This window comes from Platalea leucorodia, assembly GCF_965183815.1.
Source record: "Platalea leucorodia genome assembly, chromosome: 8".
Classification (NCBI taxonomy): Eukaryota; Metazoa; Chordata; class Aves; order Pelecaniformes; family Threskiornithidae; genus Platalea; species Platalea leucorodia.
Genome location: NC_138830.1, coordinates 10,540,324 through 10,556,249, shown reverse-complemented (window position 1 = coordinate 10,556,249; position 15,926 = coordinate 10,540,324). Strand labels below are relative to the sequence as shown.

At 40.7% G+C, this 15,926-nt stretch overlaps 1 protein-coding gene across 1 annotated transcript in view; it reads right to left on the bottom strand.

Moving 5' to 3' along the window:
- Nucleotides 1-12,155, bottom strand: part of WWTR1 (WW domain containing transcription regulator 1) — an 85,776-nt gene extending 73,621 nt beyond the window's left edge. The window contains exon 1 of the mRNA XM_082319402.1: nucleotides 11,512-12,155. Within this exon, the coding sequence (XP_082175528.1) occupies nucleotides 11,512-11,903 (392 nt within the window). The 5' untranslated portion in view covers nucleotides 11,904-12,155. The remainder of the gene's footprint in view (nucleotides 1-11,511) is intronic.
- Nucleotides 12,156-15,926: the final 3,771 nt, after the last annotated feature.

The following is a 15,926-nucleotide window of genomic DNA, read 5'->3' as shown; positions in this document are numbered from 1 at the left end:
GGGCTGCCATGTCAGTTAGAGAAGTTATAGATTGCATATACACACATATATTCTACATTAAAATCTGGTCCACAATTTTCACATTACCTTCACATCACATCAAATCCTCATTCTTGACATGTGCCTTTGCAAATTAAGCCATACACATTTGCAAAAAAGTATTTTTTTCCTAACCTCTCAAGGCAAAAGCAGTTACACTTCTGTTGAAATAGATACAGTAGAATGAGTAAAATGACAAACATGACGAGGAAAATGTAGTGTCAAAACCAAATGTGAAATAAAAAAACCTTTTGTGAAGAACTCCCACACTAAATTCTGCTCTTGTAAGCTCAAAAATGTTGACCTTTTACTACATTCCCCACAAAGCTGTACAGTGATGACCACACAGTGCAGGCTGTACTCATTTACTGATGCAAAGCCTGCTTTGTTTGAGTCCCCAGATATCTAACCTAGGTGAATAATGGCACTGGCAAGAGTCTGCAGAAAAGTGTGTCCACACAATGTAACTTCCTATGTGGCTCTAAAAGAAACCATACAGAATGGATGTTAAGATTAGAAAAGGTACTTTTGTCCAAACTGTCCAACTAAGCAGACAGTCCAAAGCCTTTCTCAAGTGGTAATTACTTTTATTCCTGAAGCTTTTGAAAATACTGTATTTTGAGAAAATTCCGAAAACAACATTTGCATTTGCACCTTGATGTGTACAAAAGGCTGCTTAGGCAAGCAAATGACACAAAACAGCTTGTTTTTGTTCTTTTTCTTTCTTCCCTTTTAAAAAAGGAGACTCCAAACCCACATCCCCCAAATGATTTATCAGGTAAAGAGACATTTGAAAATACGGTCTGTGAACCTAACAAACTCCAGTTGGGAAAGCTGCCTTCCTCTTACATCTGTGAAGTCTGCTCCTATAAAAAATTCTGTTCTACCTCCAAATGTGTTTGGGGTGTTGCTGTAGTTTGCACAAACTATAGTTAGTTTCTGTAAACAAGCCCACAGGAGAAGGGTATTAAGGACCAATCTGCAGTCCTCTCCAGGGAGTTTGCACTCCTGCTCCTGATAGAATGGTCAAGAATCACCAATGACTGCACTACAATATTCTGGTGGTTAAAGTCTGAGCCACCCTATGGAAAGGCAAGCTTTGTATCCACTTAGAATGGTAACACTGCAAAAGGATGCAAGCTTACATTGTAAGGAAAAACTTCCCCAGAGCAAAAATTTAGTGCTTATTCCTGTACACTATCTGCTTCAATATACAGAAATTTTTCATGGACAAGAAGCTGATCAGTTCTTAATGCATATGCCCTGCATTATCCATATCACTAGAAATACTTCTAAGTTTCATGCTAGTGCCTCAATCTTTAACATACTATTTCACATGAGCTACTAGAAGGTGGGAAAACATATTCTTCTCGTTTTACATACCACAAACGAAGGCACAGAGAGATTACGTGATTTCCTAAGAGTCACACTCCACAGCACAACAGGAACTGCACTGCTGTTTCCTTCAACCTAGGTCAGCTTCCCAATGACTTGTATTTCCTTCTTCTCTGATGCTGCTGTATTTAGGCTTCACCTTCCCTGTGAAGCCCCTAAGAAAACACATCAATCAAGAAGTTTTGAGAACTTCTTTAAAAAACAAAAACACACACAGAATTTAAGTCTGCTAGTGAACTTTAAGAATCTCACATAAACAGAAATCTCACAGTTCAAACACAATTTTTGATTTTGGAAACACAATGCGCTTTAATACAACCTTCAAGAATTTCCTGATGGAAGACTTAGTTCATTTTGTGATGCTTACACCATTGCTCACCAGTCAATCATTGAAAAATAGGAACGTAGATCATTTAATAAAAACACCAACAGTAGATAGACTAGGAAAATTGATCACAGGTAGAAAAAAAGGATTACTTGTGGTACAGGGAAAAACTCAGATGTACCATGGAAGTGTCTTCCTATTCACAAACCGGAAAGACTGTCAGAATATTGAACTCAGAAAGGATCAGGGACAGATTAATACCCAATGAACAAAAAGGAGCATTCTGACCAAGAAAATAGCGTGGGGTCAGCAGATGTTGCATAGGATATGGGCAGACAAACAAGTTACTGCAGGAAAAGCTGTGTCTGGACTTGCACCTCTACTACTGCTGTGCTTATGCTGTAACTGCCTATATGCATGCTATTAGCCACGAGGAAGTGCAAGATCATTAAGTATCCTTTCTCACCTCCCCTTATATTGTAGTAGTTTGCGGTGACACTCCAAGCAATTATTTCAGTTTTAACACAATACATCCTGTTCAGTTCTCTAAGCAGGCCTGTATCTGTCTCTTCCCTGTAGCTTCAGTCACATCTGCCTTAAAAATAGTCATAGGTAGGGAATACTGCGGTACAGTGCAATGTTCCCAAGTTTTACCTCCTTGAAGAGTTCATGCAACAGTCACAGGCATTAGCATTCACTCTAGGTCCGGAGTTCGGTTTAATCAATGTAAAAAAATCCCCAAACAAACAAAAAAAACCCCACCTCTACCCCACATCACACCCGCCTCTTTCTCTCTCTAAAATGAGGAAAACGCCACAAGTCTGTATGTCGAAATTCAGCCCGCATGACATTTCCTTTGGATTTAATTGCTTCCATGCAATTTGTATCTGCTAGTCACGCTAGGCCCCAGAGCACTAAATATGCTGCTACAAAGAAGCTCTTGTCCTGTAATAACCTCCTTAATCAAAGAGACAGAATTATGGGTAAAACCAATTTTCAACTTCATCCAAAGCATCCAAACAGGAAACAAGTCAAAGCCCAACCACCAACTCTTCCGACATGATTTGAAGGAGTGAACAGTAAAAAGCTGCAAAGGACAGACTTTACAGATTCTACACTGTCAAACCTGTTCAAAGTTGGACACATTCATCAACTTAGGAAGCAGACAGCTCTGTATGCTGTCATTTACCAATTATGGAGTAAAGATGGTCAGGCAGACCATCCTTTAGATGTTGACTATAGCAGCTCACAAAAATTATAAAAATAAACCTACTATTCATTTTTCTTTCTTTGAGCAACCCAGACCATTAGTAAAGACAATACCTTTTCAGATGGTTCCAGAAAAAACATCTGGTTTTCTATGGTAGCATTCTTAATTAACACCTGTATCTATTCTATACACATCTTTCTAAAATTATGCTAATTGATATTCTTTTCTAATGATTAATGCGTAAAGCAATTGTATTTTCAGCTCACACCATGAGATGGATGCATGACAGTTGTCATCCATTAATGCACAAATACTCCTGGACTTTGGGTTTAACACCAAGACTAAAGGATTAATTTAAGACAAATTGCATTAAACTAATGCAATTCTGCATGCACATTATTCATTCATTAGCTTAAAAGTGTACATCACTCCAATATATCAAATCTTATCTCAACATAATAGTGTGTATAGCAGGGTTGTCATCGATTTCCTTAAATCATTTAGAAGTGCATACACCTAAATTCAGTGCAACTTTTGTGTCTAGACAGCCCTTGACAATAAGTTTCTTAAATATTTCCTCAAAAGAAACCCTTCTTGGTAACACTTCTAAGGTCAGTGTAGTCTTGCTTAAAGCTTTCTTCACTGACACTTTACAGCTAAGTCCAAACTGTAGCTTATATCCTAACTCAGAAAACCTGACAAGAGAGGGAATTGAATCACATCCTGTAAATCGAATGTGTCTTCGAAGCGATTTTATTCCAGATCTGCTTTCGTCCTCAGATTTTGTTAAGCACCACACTTTAAGCACCATAATAACCACTGAGTTTTATTAAGCCCCACAGGTGACATGATTTTAGATTCTGAGAAAATAGTCTAGCGATCATGAAAAGAAACCGTCTTGGACCAGAAAATGAATAATTATTAGCTTTCATCAGGAACTCTGTAGCTGTTCCTACTACCAAATTCAGAGGAAAAAAAAGTAGCTTATAGATCCTTGGTGTTTTTTTAAGTTTTTAAGAGGGACTCCAATGTCAACATAGAAATTATCTTAATTTTTCTTTTCAGCTATGCTTTACTAATTTATATCAAAAGAAGTTATTTGTCTGTCCAGGTCAAATTTCCTCCAGTGAATCAGTCTGATTTTAAAGTAATCTATTCCAAATAATTATAATTGTCAATGGGAAGAAACACTTTAATTTCCACAAAGTTAAATACTTTTTTGCTTCACTGTAAATTGTAAGCTTAAGCCTGGCAGATCTTACTGTTAGTACTCAAAGCAGACATCATTAAATAGCCCATTTACAACCAGTGTCAATAAACACGATCCATTGCTCCAGCTGCAGCAGATCTGTAGAGTCAGCCTGCAATACAATAACTTATAACAGCATGTTCTGCTCTTTTCACCAGCTCTCTTCAGTCAAGATCTAAAATAGATACCTGTCAGTCAATAAGATGTGACCCAGCTCTGAACAGGACCATCCAAAGAGCCTAGAAATAGTTTTTAACATATCACTGGGTTTCTGCTATAAGGCCTGCTGTAACTAAATCTGCATGCTTGACACATTCATGTCTCTCTGGCAACAAATCCAGTTACCTCTAAAAAAAGTGCGTTAAACCAAAACCAAAATTTTAAGCTCATGAACCAAAATGTGGTCCATTATAATGTTAAATTAAAAATATTTCTGACATTCTGATTTTTAAAAATCTGTGTACTAAATTACAAAGCTCCTTCCATAAACTACTAGGCAACGTGGTCTTTCGCCATTTAGTTTGAAAGCATGAAGTTTTGCAACACTGGAACAGGCTGCCCAGAGAAGCTGTGGATGCCTTATCATTGGAAGTGTTCAAAGTCAGGCTGGATGGGGCTTTGGGCAACCTGACCTAGGGAAAGATCTCCCTGCCCATGGCAGGGGGGTTGGACTAGATGGTCTTTAAAGGCCCCTTCCTACCCAAACCGTTCTGTGATTCTATGAAAACTAATCTGAAGATATTATTTGTAAACTACTGTCAGCAAATGAATGCATAAACTTGCTCTTAACTTACGTATTAAAAAATACAATTTGGGTAAGGAATTACCATAGTATAACAATTATTAAAATGTAAGCTACAGAAAAATACAAAGAACAGATAATCTAACATGTATGGCACACGTAATGTCCTGAGACCAGTTTTTTAATTAAAGTTTTCACCATAGGATCAGACGTTGTATGACAGAGCCTGAAACCTCCTGTTAAATGGAAAGACGTTCAGTTCACCAAATTCAGTAGAAAGTCAGTGAAAATTAAAAGCACTCAGCACTTCATAAGCTCCATTCTGCTGTGAATGAAGATGTAGTCTCTATTTAAAGTTGCATAAATTTTACAAAAGACGTGATTTTAAGTCCTTGCTGAGTTAAAGATACGCAACATCAAATATAGGCAAAACCTTTCTCATTCACAAAATGTGAATTTTGGCTTGATCACCACAAAAAAATTAATGGTTCTGCCCCACTTCTCCTGAAAAATATGTTAGCAAGTGTACTCAATTAAAAGCAACTAAACTTCAAAAATTACACAAAATGCGAATTTTAACCCATGAAATAGTTCCGCCAGACAATTCACTGTAAGAGAAAGAACCAACTACACTTGTTTCACTATCAACTTTGTAACTTACAGTAGTGAAACCTATCCAAGCTTGCACTTTGCGCACAAAAAGTTGATCATATTTATTGTCCATTCATTTTGCATACCATTTTAATTGCCCTTTATTTCTCAGTGTTTTACTTCCATGTACCCGTTTGCATTTACAGAACCACAAAGAAACTAAATTATTACAGTCAAACTTTTTTTTTTTTTTCTGTGGAGACCATTGCAGGTCTGTTTTTAGTTCAATTCACTACTTCTAATGTAGCACTGAATATGGAAGTTAATCTATTAAACCTTTACAATCAGCGAAAGAAATAAAAATTAAAAAAAAAAACCTCCATGTTGATACTGTTGTACTGATGTACACTCAAGAGCTAATTTAAGTGTGAAGAATTTTCTTAGGCAATATATATACACTCTGTTTAAATGTACTTGCAAAAGAGCCATCTAAAATATAAAATTAACAAACATCTTCAAAAACAAAAAAAACAGTGTAGGCTTTCCAGTGATCACATGAACTTCATTGTTTGCTCTGTCTGAACATTCCTATCAAGTTACATGTTTAGATCAAGCTGAATACAATCATAAGAACTTACTCATTACTTAGTAGAACATATCAATAAGAAAACAGTATTATAAATCAAAACGGTACCTAAAACTACCAGGAAACAGCATTTCCTTCATGTAATATTTAAAAAAAAATTAACTTTGTATGCAGATTATTACAAAATAATTACTGTTACAGTTTGTCAGTGTTTATTATTTATTTGCCAACTACAGTAATTAAATTAAGCTCATACAGATGTATCTCAAATATGGCTGCATTCTGTACATATTAAATTGAGAAACTTTTAAAGCTGTGATGACTGAAATGCAAGTTCTGACTGGAGTCATAGGTATGCAATGAAGCACAACAGCCTACGAAGTATGTAACAGCAAGAATAGGGCCTAGTGTCTATGGCTTTTATTAGTATGTCCCAATAATACTGACAGTTCTTTAATAAAATTTATTAAATACTTTTGTGATTACCATTTCTATTGTTTCTGCTGTACTTCAAAATTTACACACCTAATTTTGAGAGCATATTCAAATTTATATAGATAACTCTCCCTTACCCGAAATTTAGTGAAATAAAGGTTACTCCTGAACAATGAACAAGGTCAATTTCTGAAATTCTTATTCTGTCCACAACTAGACAATAATTCTATCAAGGCCTGATATTTGCAATAAACTAACTAGCAAACTAAACTAACTCTCTGTTTTGAGGGACAACTTTGAAATTCCATTGTTTTTCTTGCTTGTACCTAGGTTCCAGAGATTATTAAGTCAAGGGAATATAATAAATTATTTCTAATCCTAAAGTTATTTTTCCTATTTTTGTGTACCATATATTTCATATTTTCATTTGTACGAATTAAATGACCTAACTGCGTATGTCTGAGGAGTTCATGTGCTGATCCTCTCTCCTGTTTGATTGCACTAGAGGTCCCTTAGACAAAGCCCACTCGCTCAAGTTTTGCCATTGCCAAAATGAGATCTGGCCCAATCTCAGAATCAACAGGCTGAAACTACTCCATACATCATGTTGATCCCAGGAAGCAGGAATATAAAAAACAATTCTCATTTCCACAAGAGTTAAGGAAATCCTCTGGATTTATATCATCATCATTAAAACAGCATTTGAACTACAAACTCCAGTTAAAGAAGCAATCAGACAGACCTCTAATGCTGTCAATTACATCTTGCAAATTTAGTTTTGATGTGTACATTCCAATCTCAGAACTTCCTAAAGCATCTCTATAATGAGTTACAAAGGTGACCTATAGTTGAATTTTCATTGACTAAACTTTGGTATTGTATCACAGCTTTCCCGTCTGTTAGGAACTCTTTAATACACTCACTAATTCCAGATAAAAGTCATTAGTAGTAACACATCTCAGTACCATCTTGCATATTTTTAATAAAGGAATGCTGGCAAGGGGAGCAGTTCAGCCACTAAGTCCCACATGAATAACCACTGGAGATGGGGAACAAAACAAATCCTTTAAGGTATAGATTAAATGCTCCAAAAGCTGTATGCTTCTGTAAACGTCTTTCTAATGCACGACACCAAAAACAGCGAGGATGGATGCTCTCTGGCTTTGCACCATTTTTCTACAAGGACCGAAGAAGCCTACATTGATGTCAGCCCCACCTTACAGGGCATGCATCATGTCCATGAGTAATTGTGGTCGTAACTGTGGAACAATACTGCAAAAGTGTCGTACAAAGGTGTTAGTGTTTTCCACACTTTTGTCAAACTTAGCAGAGTAACTGTCTCATGCATTGTCCATCTCCTCCCCCATTGCTAGTTGTGTAACTACATTCCTGAGGCAGAAAAGTATCTCTATTATGAATACTGTACAGCAGCAAGCACAACATCAACATAAAATAATAACAATCTCTACAGAATTAACACAAATGGCTTTCAGGGAAAGGCTATATTTGGAAATCATTTGAGCACTTCAACTGTCTTAGTATTATTTGCTTTGTTCTCGGGGAAAAAAGTATTTTCATAGTATTTACATTACTTTTCTTTTCCTGTTGTCCTGCTGAACATGTTCAGTAATATAAAACTGATCATGTGTCAAACCAAGCTTCTCCACCAACAGAAACCAGTACGAAAAAATTTAAACATGTCGAGTAAATCAAATATTGAAAGTAATTAGCCTTCTTTCCCCTTGAGCATGATTTACTAGCATACATGTCCTGGTATGGCAAATGTTCACTGCAACATTTTAAAAAACACGGTGTGATAAAGATAACAGTGGCAACAGTTTCACAAATCCGTTCAGTGCAAATGCCATACTCTCTATATTGTTTACCTTCTGGAATGAAATCAGCGTCTGACCGAGAAGCACTGTACACATACTGAGAAAACATTAAAACCTTAGTCTTCATTTGAAATATGAGGCTGTACCATCTAAAAACAAATCGGTGTAAAGTAATACTTGAAAAATTCTTTTTACAGAGTATGTGTACACAGCTCAGCATGTGGATCGATATGCAACTGATATTCCCACTTACCAACATAAGAGCTACACAAGGCAGTTCGCCTGTCTTTCCAGAAACCCTTTTTATCAGAAAAAAATCACACTTAAGTTTTTTTCCACACATGCACACACAGAAAAATGCTTTAGATAACATTGCTGTAAGTGTGTGTTCATTAGTCTGTTTTCCACCCCCCACTTCTGTGGTTTGGTATTTAATTACAGGGTGGAGTGGTCCCCAGGCTACTTATGTTTCTTCCAGTCACAGCCAGAAAATTTCTGCAGGAACTGACATGCAGGACTGCGATTCCTTCAAGTTATAGCTGGTTCCCTGTCATCAAAGTTAACTCACTGTTCATTAAAACTCCCATCACTACTTTTGTTTAATAATTCTTGAAAATATGTTTAAATAAAACAAATTGCATTCTAAACTTCAACAGATAATAAAGGCTTTAACAGGACCTAATTTGGCTACTTACTCTTAATTTGCTTCTCAATTTTCTTTTGCTAATGACTATAAACAAATCTTTATCATTAAGCTGGAAAGAAATGGCTTTTTTTTTTTTTTTGCCTTGAATATAAGAAAATGTAACCTTGTACGCCTGGTTTGACCAAATAGGATTTTCAAGCAAGCCATCTGACTTGAACCCCATATCATTGCACATAGTTTTAAATACTGCTTTCCATAAACAATCTTAAATTTCTGCAGAAAATTCTATTTTCATCTGAAAAACATTACACCATTTGTAAAACATTATAATTCATATGTAATCATTTTATAGCTAAGTATTACTCCCAAAAGCATTGAGGTATAAAGAAATACATCATAGGTATAAAGAAATACATTATTCTAATTAACTTTTATAGAAATGACAAAAGTTCTGTTGGATAAATAAAACTGGGGAAACAAAACAAAGACTATCTTAGGTAACATTACATACACAATGAAAATTTTATTTTATATTAAAAAAGGATATTATTAATTAGAATATTACTGTTGACAGGGTTTGGAAAAAAATTAAGACAGTTTGCATTTTTATCCATGCTTTTTTTTCACTAAGGGACTTGCATTTTTGGCCTAAGCAACAAGAATCCATCAACTTGGAAAACTCTGTTTCTATGTCAGAAATGTGTGACAGGAGGGTGAAGCCACATGAGCTCATTTTGATATTAGTTGAAAACCAAAGAGCAAAGATTATGTTACGTAATTTTTAGCCAGAGGTATCTGAAAACACCTGCTGGCCAAGCCCTAGCAAGAATTTATATAAAACATTTATTTACGAATGATCTGTTACAGTGCTCCTATCAGTCAGCTGCTTCTTCTCTGTCCTGTTCTATTGAGAAAAATGCATGGAAAGTGCAGAGCAACAAGATCTTCTCATTCAGGTGGTAAACCAGATTAATAAAAAAACAAGTTTGGACAAAAAAAAATGTATTTTTGTGCTTTGCTAGTAACTCAGAGTGTGATAAGAGGCAAAAAGCTAAACTGTGCAGAGTCATTTGAAGACTGGGCTCGAGTAATCCTTTAGAGATTCCAAAACCACAAGACAAAGAAATCATTACAGAATCATGCAAATTATACATTTATTCATTTTTCTAAACAGTAAACATTCTCTATCTTTCCCCTCATGCATTGTCTATATGCCACTTATTATGGCTGAATACACGCATCCACGGTTGAATACAAACTCAAGATACTACTCTTCTGACTGAGAAGGCTGTAGTAAACGAATAAATGATCTCCTGTAGACCTGGCAGCTTAACTCCCTCAATATTCTTAGGTAAATGCTTCATCAGTAAATGTTTTATTTCATTAGTAACCATTTTGTCACTGCGTATTTACCAGGTTAATACAGCGCCACTTAATTTGCAATGAATCTGGAGCAGAGATACAGAATCTACCAAAAAAAGGCACCGTTGCCTTACCACATATTACAATTATTACATATCTTCAGGCCTATTAAACTGCTTTGAATCAAATTCCAAATGTCATAAATAAAACACTCTGGCCAAAATTACCGGCCAGAAGGGATAGGCTGTTATGTTACCACACTCCTCAAAATCTGTCACTAAAATAAGGAAGCCTCCTCCCGTGTCCCTAAAGATATGGATGCTATAAATATAATACACACCACTTGCACTGCAGCAGTGCATTCCGTTTGGGAAAAGCCACCCACGATACGAACACGGCGGTTTCGCAGTTAAAGCCTGGACTGGAGACCTGGGAGCCCGGGTTATGTAGTTCCCCCATCCGCAGCCTTTTTTACCTCCAACAGGTCACAGACTCACAGCCTCCTGTTCCCACATTCTGGAAAACTCCCCGGAACAACTGTTATTAAGCTCGTTTTTTAAAAAATTGGTTTCCGAGTTTTGGACGTGTGGGCAAGCAGGGAAGAAATACAGAACCGACAGTTTACAGGCAGGGCTTCTGCCCCCGGCTCTGAAGCAGCCCTCCATCCCGCGCCCGGCGGCCCGCTTCACCTCGCTCGTCTTCCTCTTCCCACCGGCGAGGCGGGAAGAGTTTCCTCCACGGGCTTTCGCATCCACCTCAGGCTTGGAAAGCCTCGGCACCCCCCCGCCGCTGCCCTCCGTCAGGCGACTCCCGCCGCCTCACGGCGCTGCCCGCCCGCCCTCACCTCACGGCGCTGCCCGCCCGCCCTCACCTCACCTCACGGCGCTGCCCGCCGCCGGCCCGCCCGACGATCCCCCCACCCCCCCCGCGCTCCTCTGCGCTAGCCCCGGCTGGCCGGCGTGAAGCTTGGCCGACAACCCTCCCCAGCTGCGGACCGAGCCACGGCAACCGCCCTCCGTCCCGGGACCCCGCGCCCGCCCCGGGGCTGCAGCCCCCGCCGAGCGCCGGAGCTGCCCCCGCAGCCCCCCTCACTCACTTGAGGAAGTACCGCTGTCCCGTGTGCGTGAGCGCCATCTCCCAGCCGGGCGGCAGCGGCAGCTCGTCCGTCACGTCGTAGGAGCGCTGGCGGAGGTGAGCGTGCTGCTGCGCCGCGCCCGACCCCAGGAGGGAGGCGGGCGAGGAGTGGGAGCGGACGTGCTGCGCGGCGGCGGGCCGCGGCGGGGGCCCGCCCGAGTCCGTGCTCGACTGCCGCGAGTGCGAGCCCGAGTCGGGCTCCTTGAAGAAGGACTCGGGCAGGATCTTCTTCCTCCAGGAGCTGGGCTTGGGGTTCATGACCGCGTTGAAAAGCGCCTCCAGCTCCGTGTCCAGGTCCTGCGTGACGTGGATCACCTGCTGCCCCGGCGGCGGAGGCGCGGGAGCGGGGTTCATTTTCCACCCCTCGGTCCCGACGGCGGGCGCAGACGTCCCAGGGACAGGCGGTGGCCGGGGCCGGCCCCGCTGCAGGCCGCCGCCGAGGACGTGCCCTTCGGAGCCGGGCGGGCGGCTCTCCGGGAGCAGCACCGCTCTGCCGGAGCGGGCGGGCGGCGAGGCGGGCGGCGCGGGGAGTGTCTCTGCGCCCCCGCCGGCAGTGTCGGTGTCCCGGGCGGCCGGCGGAGGGGCGGGCGGGTCAGCCCCCGGGCAGCGCGGCGCCCTCCCCCGGGCCGGGCCGCGCCGGGCAGCGGCGGGGCGATCACCGCGCCGGCCCCTCCCGCCCGCCCCCCGGCGGCCCGGGCCCGGCCCCCGCCCCGCCCGCAGTTATGCAACTGCCGCGGAAACTTTGGGTACTCGGGGCCGCCGTGGGACGGGGGCGGCGGAGGGGCCCTCGGGGTGGCGGGGACGCGGGCCCGCCGGGTGTCCCTCAGGGCCCGCCGCGGCCGGGACTGGGCCCGCCGGGGTCTGCCCTGGCATTCCCCCCGCCCCGCCGCTCCCCCCGTCCCGCACCAAGTTCGCGGAGGCCGGGGGCAGGCGGCGCCACGGAGGCCGGGCGGGGCGTTCCGGGTGAGCGCGGCGGCCGCGGCCCCGCTCGCCGCCGGCCCGGAGCCTTGCCCGCTGCGGAGGGCCCCAGGCGCCCCGCGGGGCGCGGTGCCGGCTCCTTGGCGGGAGCAGCTGGCCCGGCCCGGCCCGGCCCTCGCCCAGGGCCCGCAGCAGGCGGAGCAGCTGCACCTTCCTGTCAGGCAGTGCAGTTAAAAGCGTTGCTTTAGTGCTCAAGGAAACTCTTCTCTCCTGATGCCACTGAATTTCTGTCAACCTAATTAGCTTTGCTTTAAAACCATTATTCAGGAGGTTCACGGGTGATATTAATTTCTGGAAGCAAAATGATGTTTAAATTAGTTCACATACAAGGTTCGTAGCATAATTTAGTGATGCTATGGCAATGGGGGCCACATAATGGGGAAAAAAAGGGAGCATTCATGGTGACATGGACTACAACTGCTTTGTTGTAGTTTAGGTAAGGTTTATCCCTTTGCTGACAGGTACAGATTCAGTGCAGAGTTGTATCATAAATCTTTCCAACTCACTATCCATAGGTCGTGTTTCAAATATAGCTGTGATACTTTGCGGATCTGTCCTGACCGCCCGTTCACAGTCACTCGTCCTCTATTTAGTCTATACTAGAAGCCAGAGCTGTCATCAAAATGCATTCCTGAGGCTTTCTATAAAGTAAATGCAATACATATACATTTTTCTGATCTTGTCTTTTATTGTCCCATTTTTTTGGTGCACTTGAAACAACTTTTGAATGGTGACATGACCCAGAATTTACTTAAATTCAGTAGCTGCATCTATAAAGAATAATATTGTTCACTTGCCAACTTCAGTGTTGTTTTTTGCAATAGGAAGCGTACAGTGTTTTTATGACTACACACATACCAATATCACACATTGGCTATACAAACACACAACATTATTTTAGTAATGCGTTTCTTATTTCTGCATTTTGGACAGACTCCAGGCTATGCTGATCGATAAGAATACATCCTCCTCAGTAATTGGAATCTACATTAAAAAAGTCTTAGGTAAGTAATTTTCTTCTGAACTTACTTAGTTCTTTCTTATTTCTTAAGAAGAAGCATAAACTGTTCTGAACTTCATTTGGCTTCTCCAGCTTAGAACTCGGACCTGACTCTTGAACAATCTTTGTCCCTTGATTGGTGTTATTAATATTGGTAATGTAGATTCTGAGAGTCACAGTTTAAGCCTGTACATGAACTCTGGATTAGGATCAGCTAGCTCTATGGAACAGATCTTGCTTGTGCATTTCCTGATTTCCTTGCTTTAACAAATACTCTGTGTCATTTGTTTTTCCTTACATTTCCTGTTCATGTTTCCATTGGCTAGGCAGATCTCCTCCTTGGTTGTTTTTTTTCTGGTGGTTTTTTGTTTTTTGTTGGGTTTTTTTTGCCACATCTGCTATATTTCTGGTCAGGAAACCCAGTACTCCTGAGACTTGTTTATGCTTCCCTTCCCTAAGAATTTTCCATGCTATCTTTTGTACCATTCTTCTACTGCTTCCTTACTGGGTCACTTGCTAGCGTTTTTACTAGCTCAGACAGCTGTGCTAATTACCGCACCTGCTCCAGGGTTATGCAGATACTACATATCCTTTTTTCCTGCAATTTCCTTGTTTAAAACCTTTGGATATTAGATGATGGTGTGTGTGCGTGCATGTGGTTATTGTACGGATAGTGACCTGAACAGGAGTGATTTTCGTACAGCCTTTACAAGTGCTTTTTTGCTTCCTCCAGGCCTCTGTATCCTTGAGTAAAGACACACCCACCTTCCTATGACATTCCTTACCAGATGACATGCCTATTCAAGGCAAGGCTCTGATAAGCTCATTCATGGTGACATCTCATCTACATTAATTAGACCACTTCCGTAAGACAGTGTGGCATCTCATAAGTATATGCACATCTGTTGTAAACTTAAGCAGTATTTATTACAGCTAGAACTGTTTTCTTCAGCAAGATGATAGTATTTCAGCTGCACTTTTTAATGATTAATATAATTAGCTGCTATTGTGCTACTTGGTGCAGGCTAAAGCGTCTTTCTCCACTAATCTGAAAGTGGTTAAAACTGTAAGAGTAAATTCTCATACTATTGTTATTATTATTCTTTGTTTAGAAAATAGTAACTTCCTTCTTTGGACACAAAAATAGCATATGACCACCAGCTTTTATAGAAAATTATTCAATATGTTCAAGTCCATGGAAGACAATGACACTTCCATCACAATGGGATTGGATTAAGTGATAAAGGAACCAAACCACAAATGTGACATAGAAAGCCTCCTTATCATTACTTCTTTCTTCTAATCACAAGATCGTACATCATAAAAAATAAGACAATAACATGAGATTTAGATTAGATATTAGGAAAAATTTCTTCACAGAGAGAGTGGTCAGGCATTGGAGCAGACTGCCCAGGGCAGTGGTGCAATCGCAGTCCCTGGAAGTATTCAAAAAAGTCTGGATGTGGTGCTTAGGGACATGGTTTAGCGGTGAACCAGGCAGTTCGGTTAACAGGTTGGACTCAATGATCTCAGAGGTCCTTTCCAACCCTAACGATTCTATGATTCTATTATTATTTTATCTCAATTTCATGTGCTGTTCAAATGTTTTTGAATAGTACAGACTTTTTTTGTTCAACTGAAGGATTTATAAAAATACAGTACTATGAGTACATCCTATTTGTCATGCATTTTCTAGCAGCAAATTCAATCTATACTTTAGTGGAAAGCCAAGCAAACAGATCAGAAGAAATAAGTGTACTTTCAAATGTACCCTTAGATAATGAGCATCTAATGGTTTAAAGAAACAGTACCACATGTTGTAATTTTTTATCTAGATCCATTGCTGCTTTGTATCAAAGCCCTATATACATTAAAATTTTTCTGAGAAAGCCTACATAGGTGAAGATGCACGGGTGATGTCTATTATAAAATAAAACATTCAGGATTCCCTGGAAAAATCTCATGCTTTCTGGGTAACTGAGTAACAGTTACACAGTGCAGAGCAGGAAGAGCGTGTACAGTTCCTGCCTTCTGTTTGAGTATGCAGTATGCAAAGAGACTTTAAGCGGTATTTAACTACATCTACTTGCTTTCATATGCTTCAGTGAAGAAGAGCCATATATAAAAAGAAAGCTTCTGTTCCTCTAAAATAAATAATGGAGAACAAAGAATACAATGGAACAGTAAACATGTTACATGGAGTTTCACTGTACAAAGGTATACATGTGCATCATACACACACATTTACACTTTAAAAAACATATAGTTTGTCATGCAAGTTAATTTTTATTTGCGCTTGTGGCAATTGGGTATTGTTTAATAGACTTTTTTGTATATTATGCTCTTGGTAATAGTTCTATATTAATCTAATTTTCAAGAGATTTCTTCTGGAGAGGTAT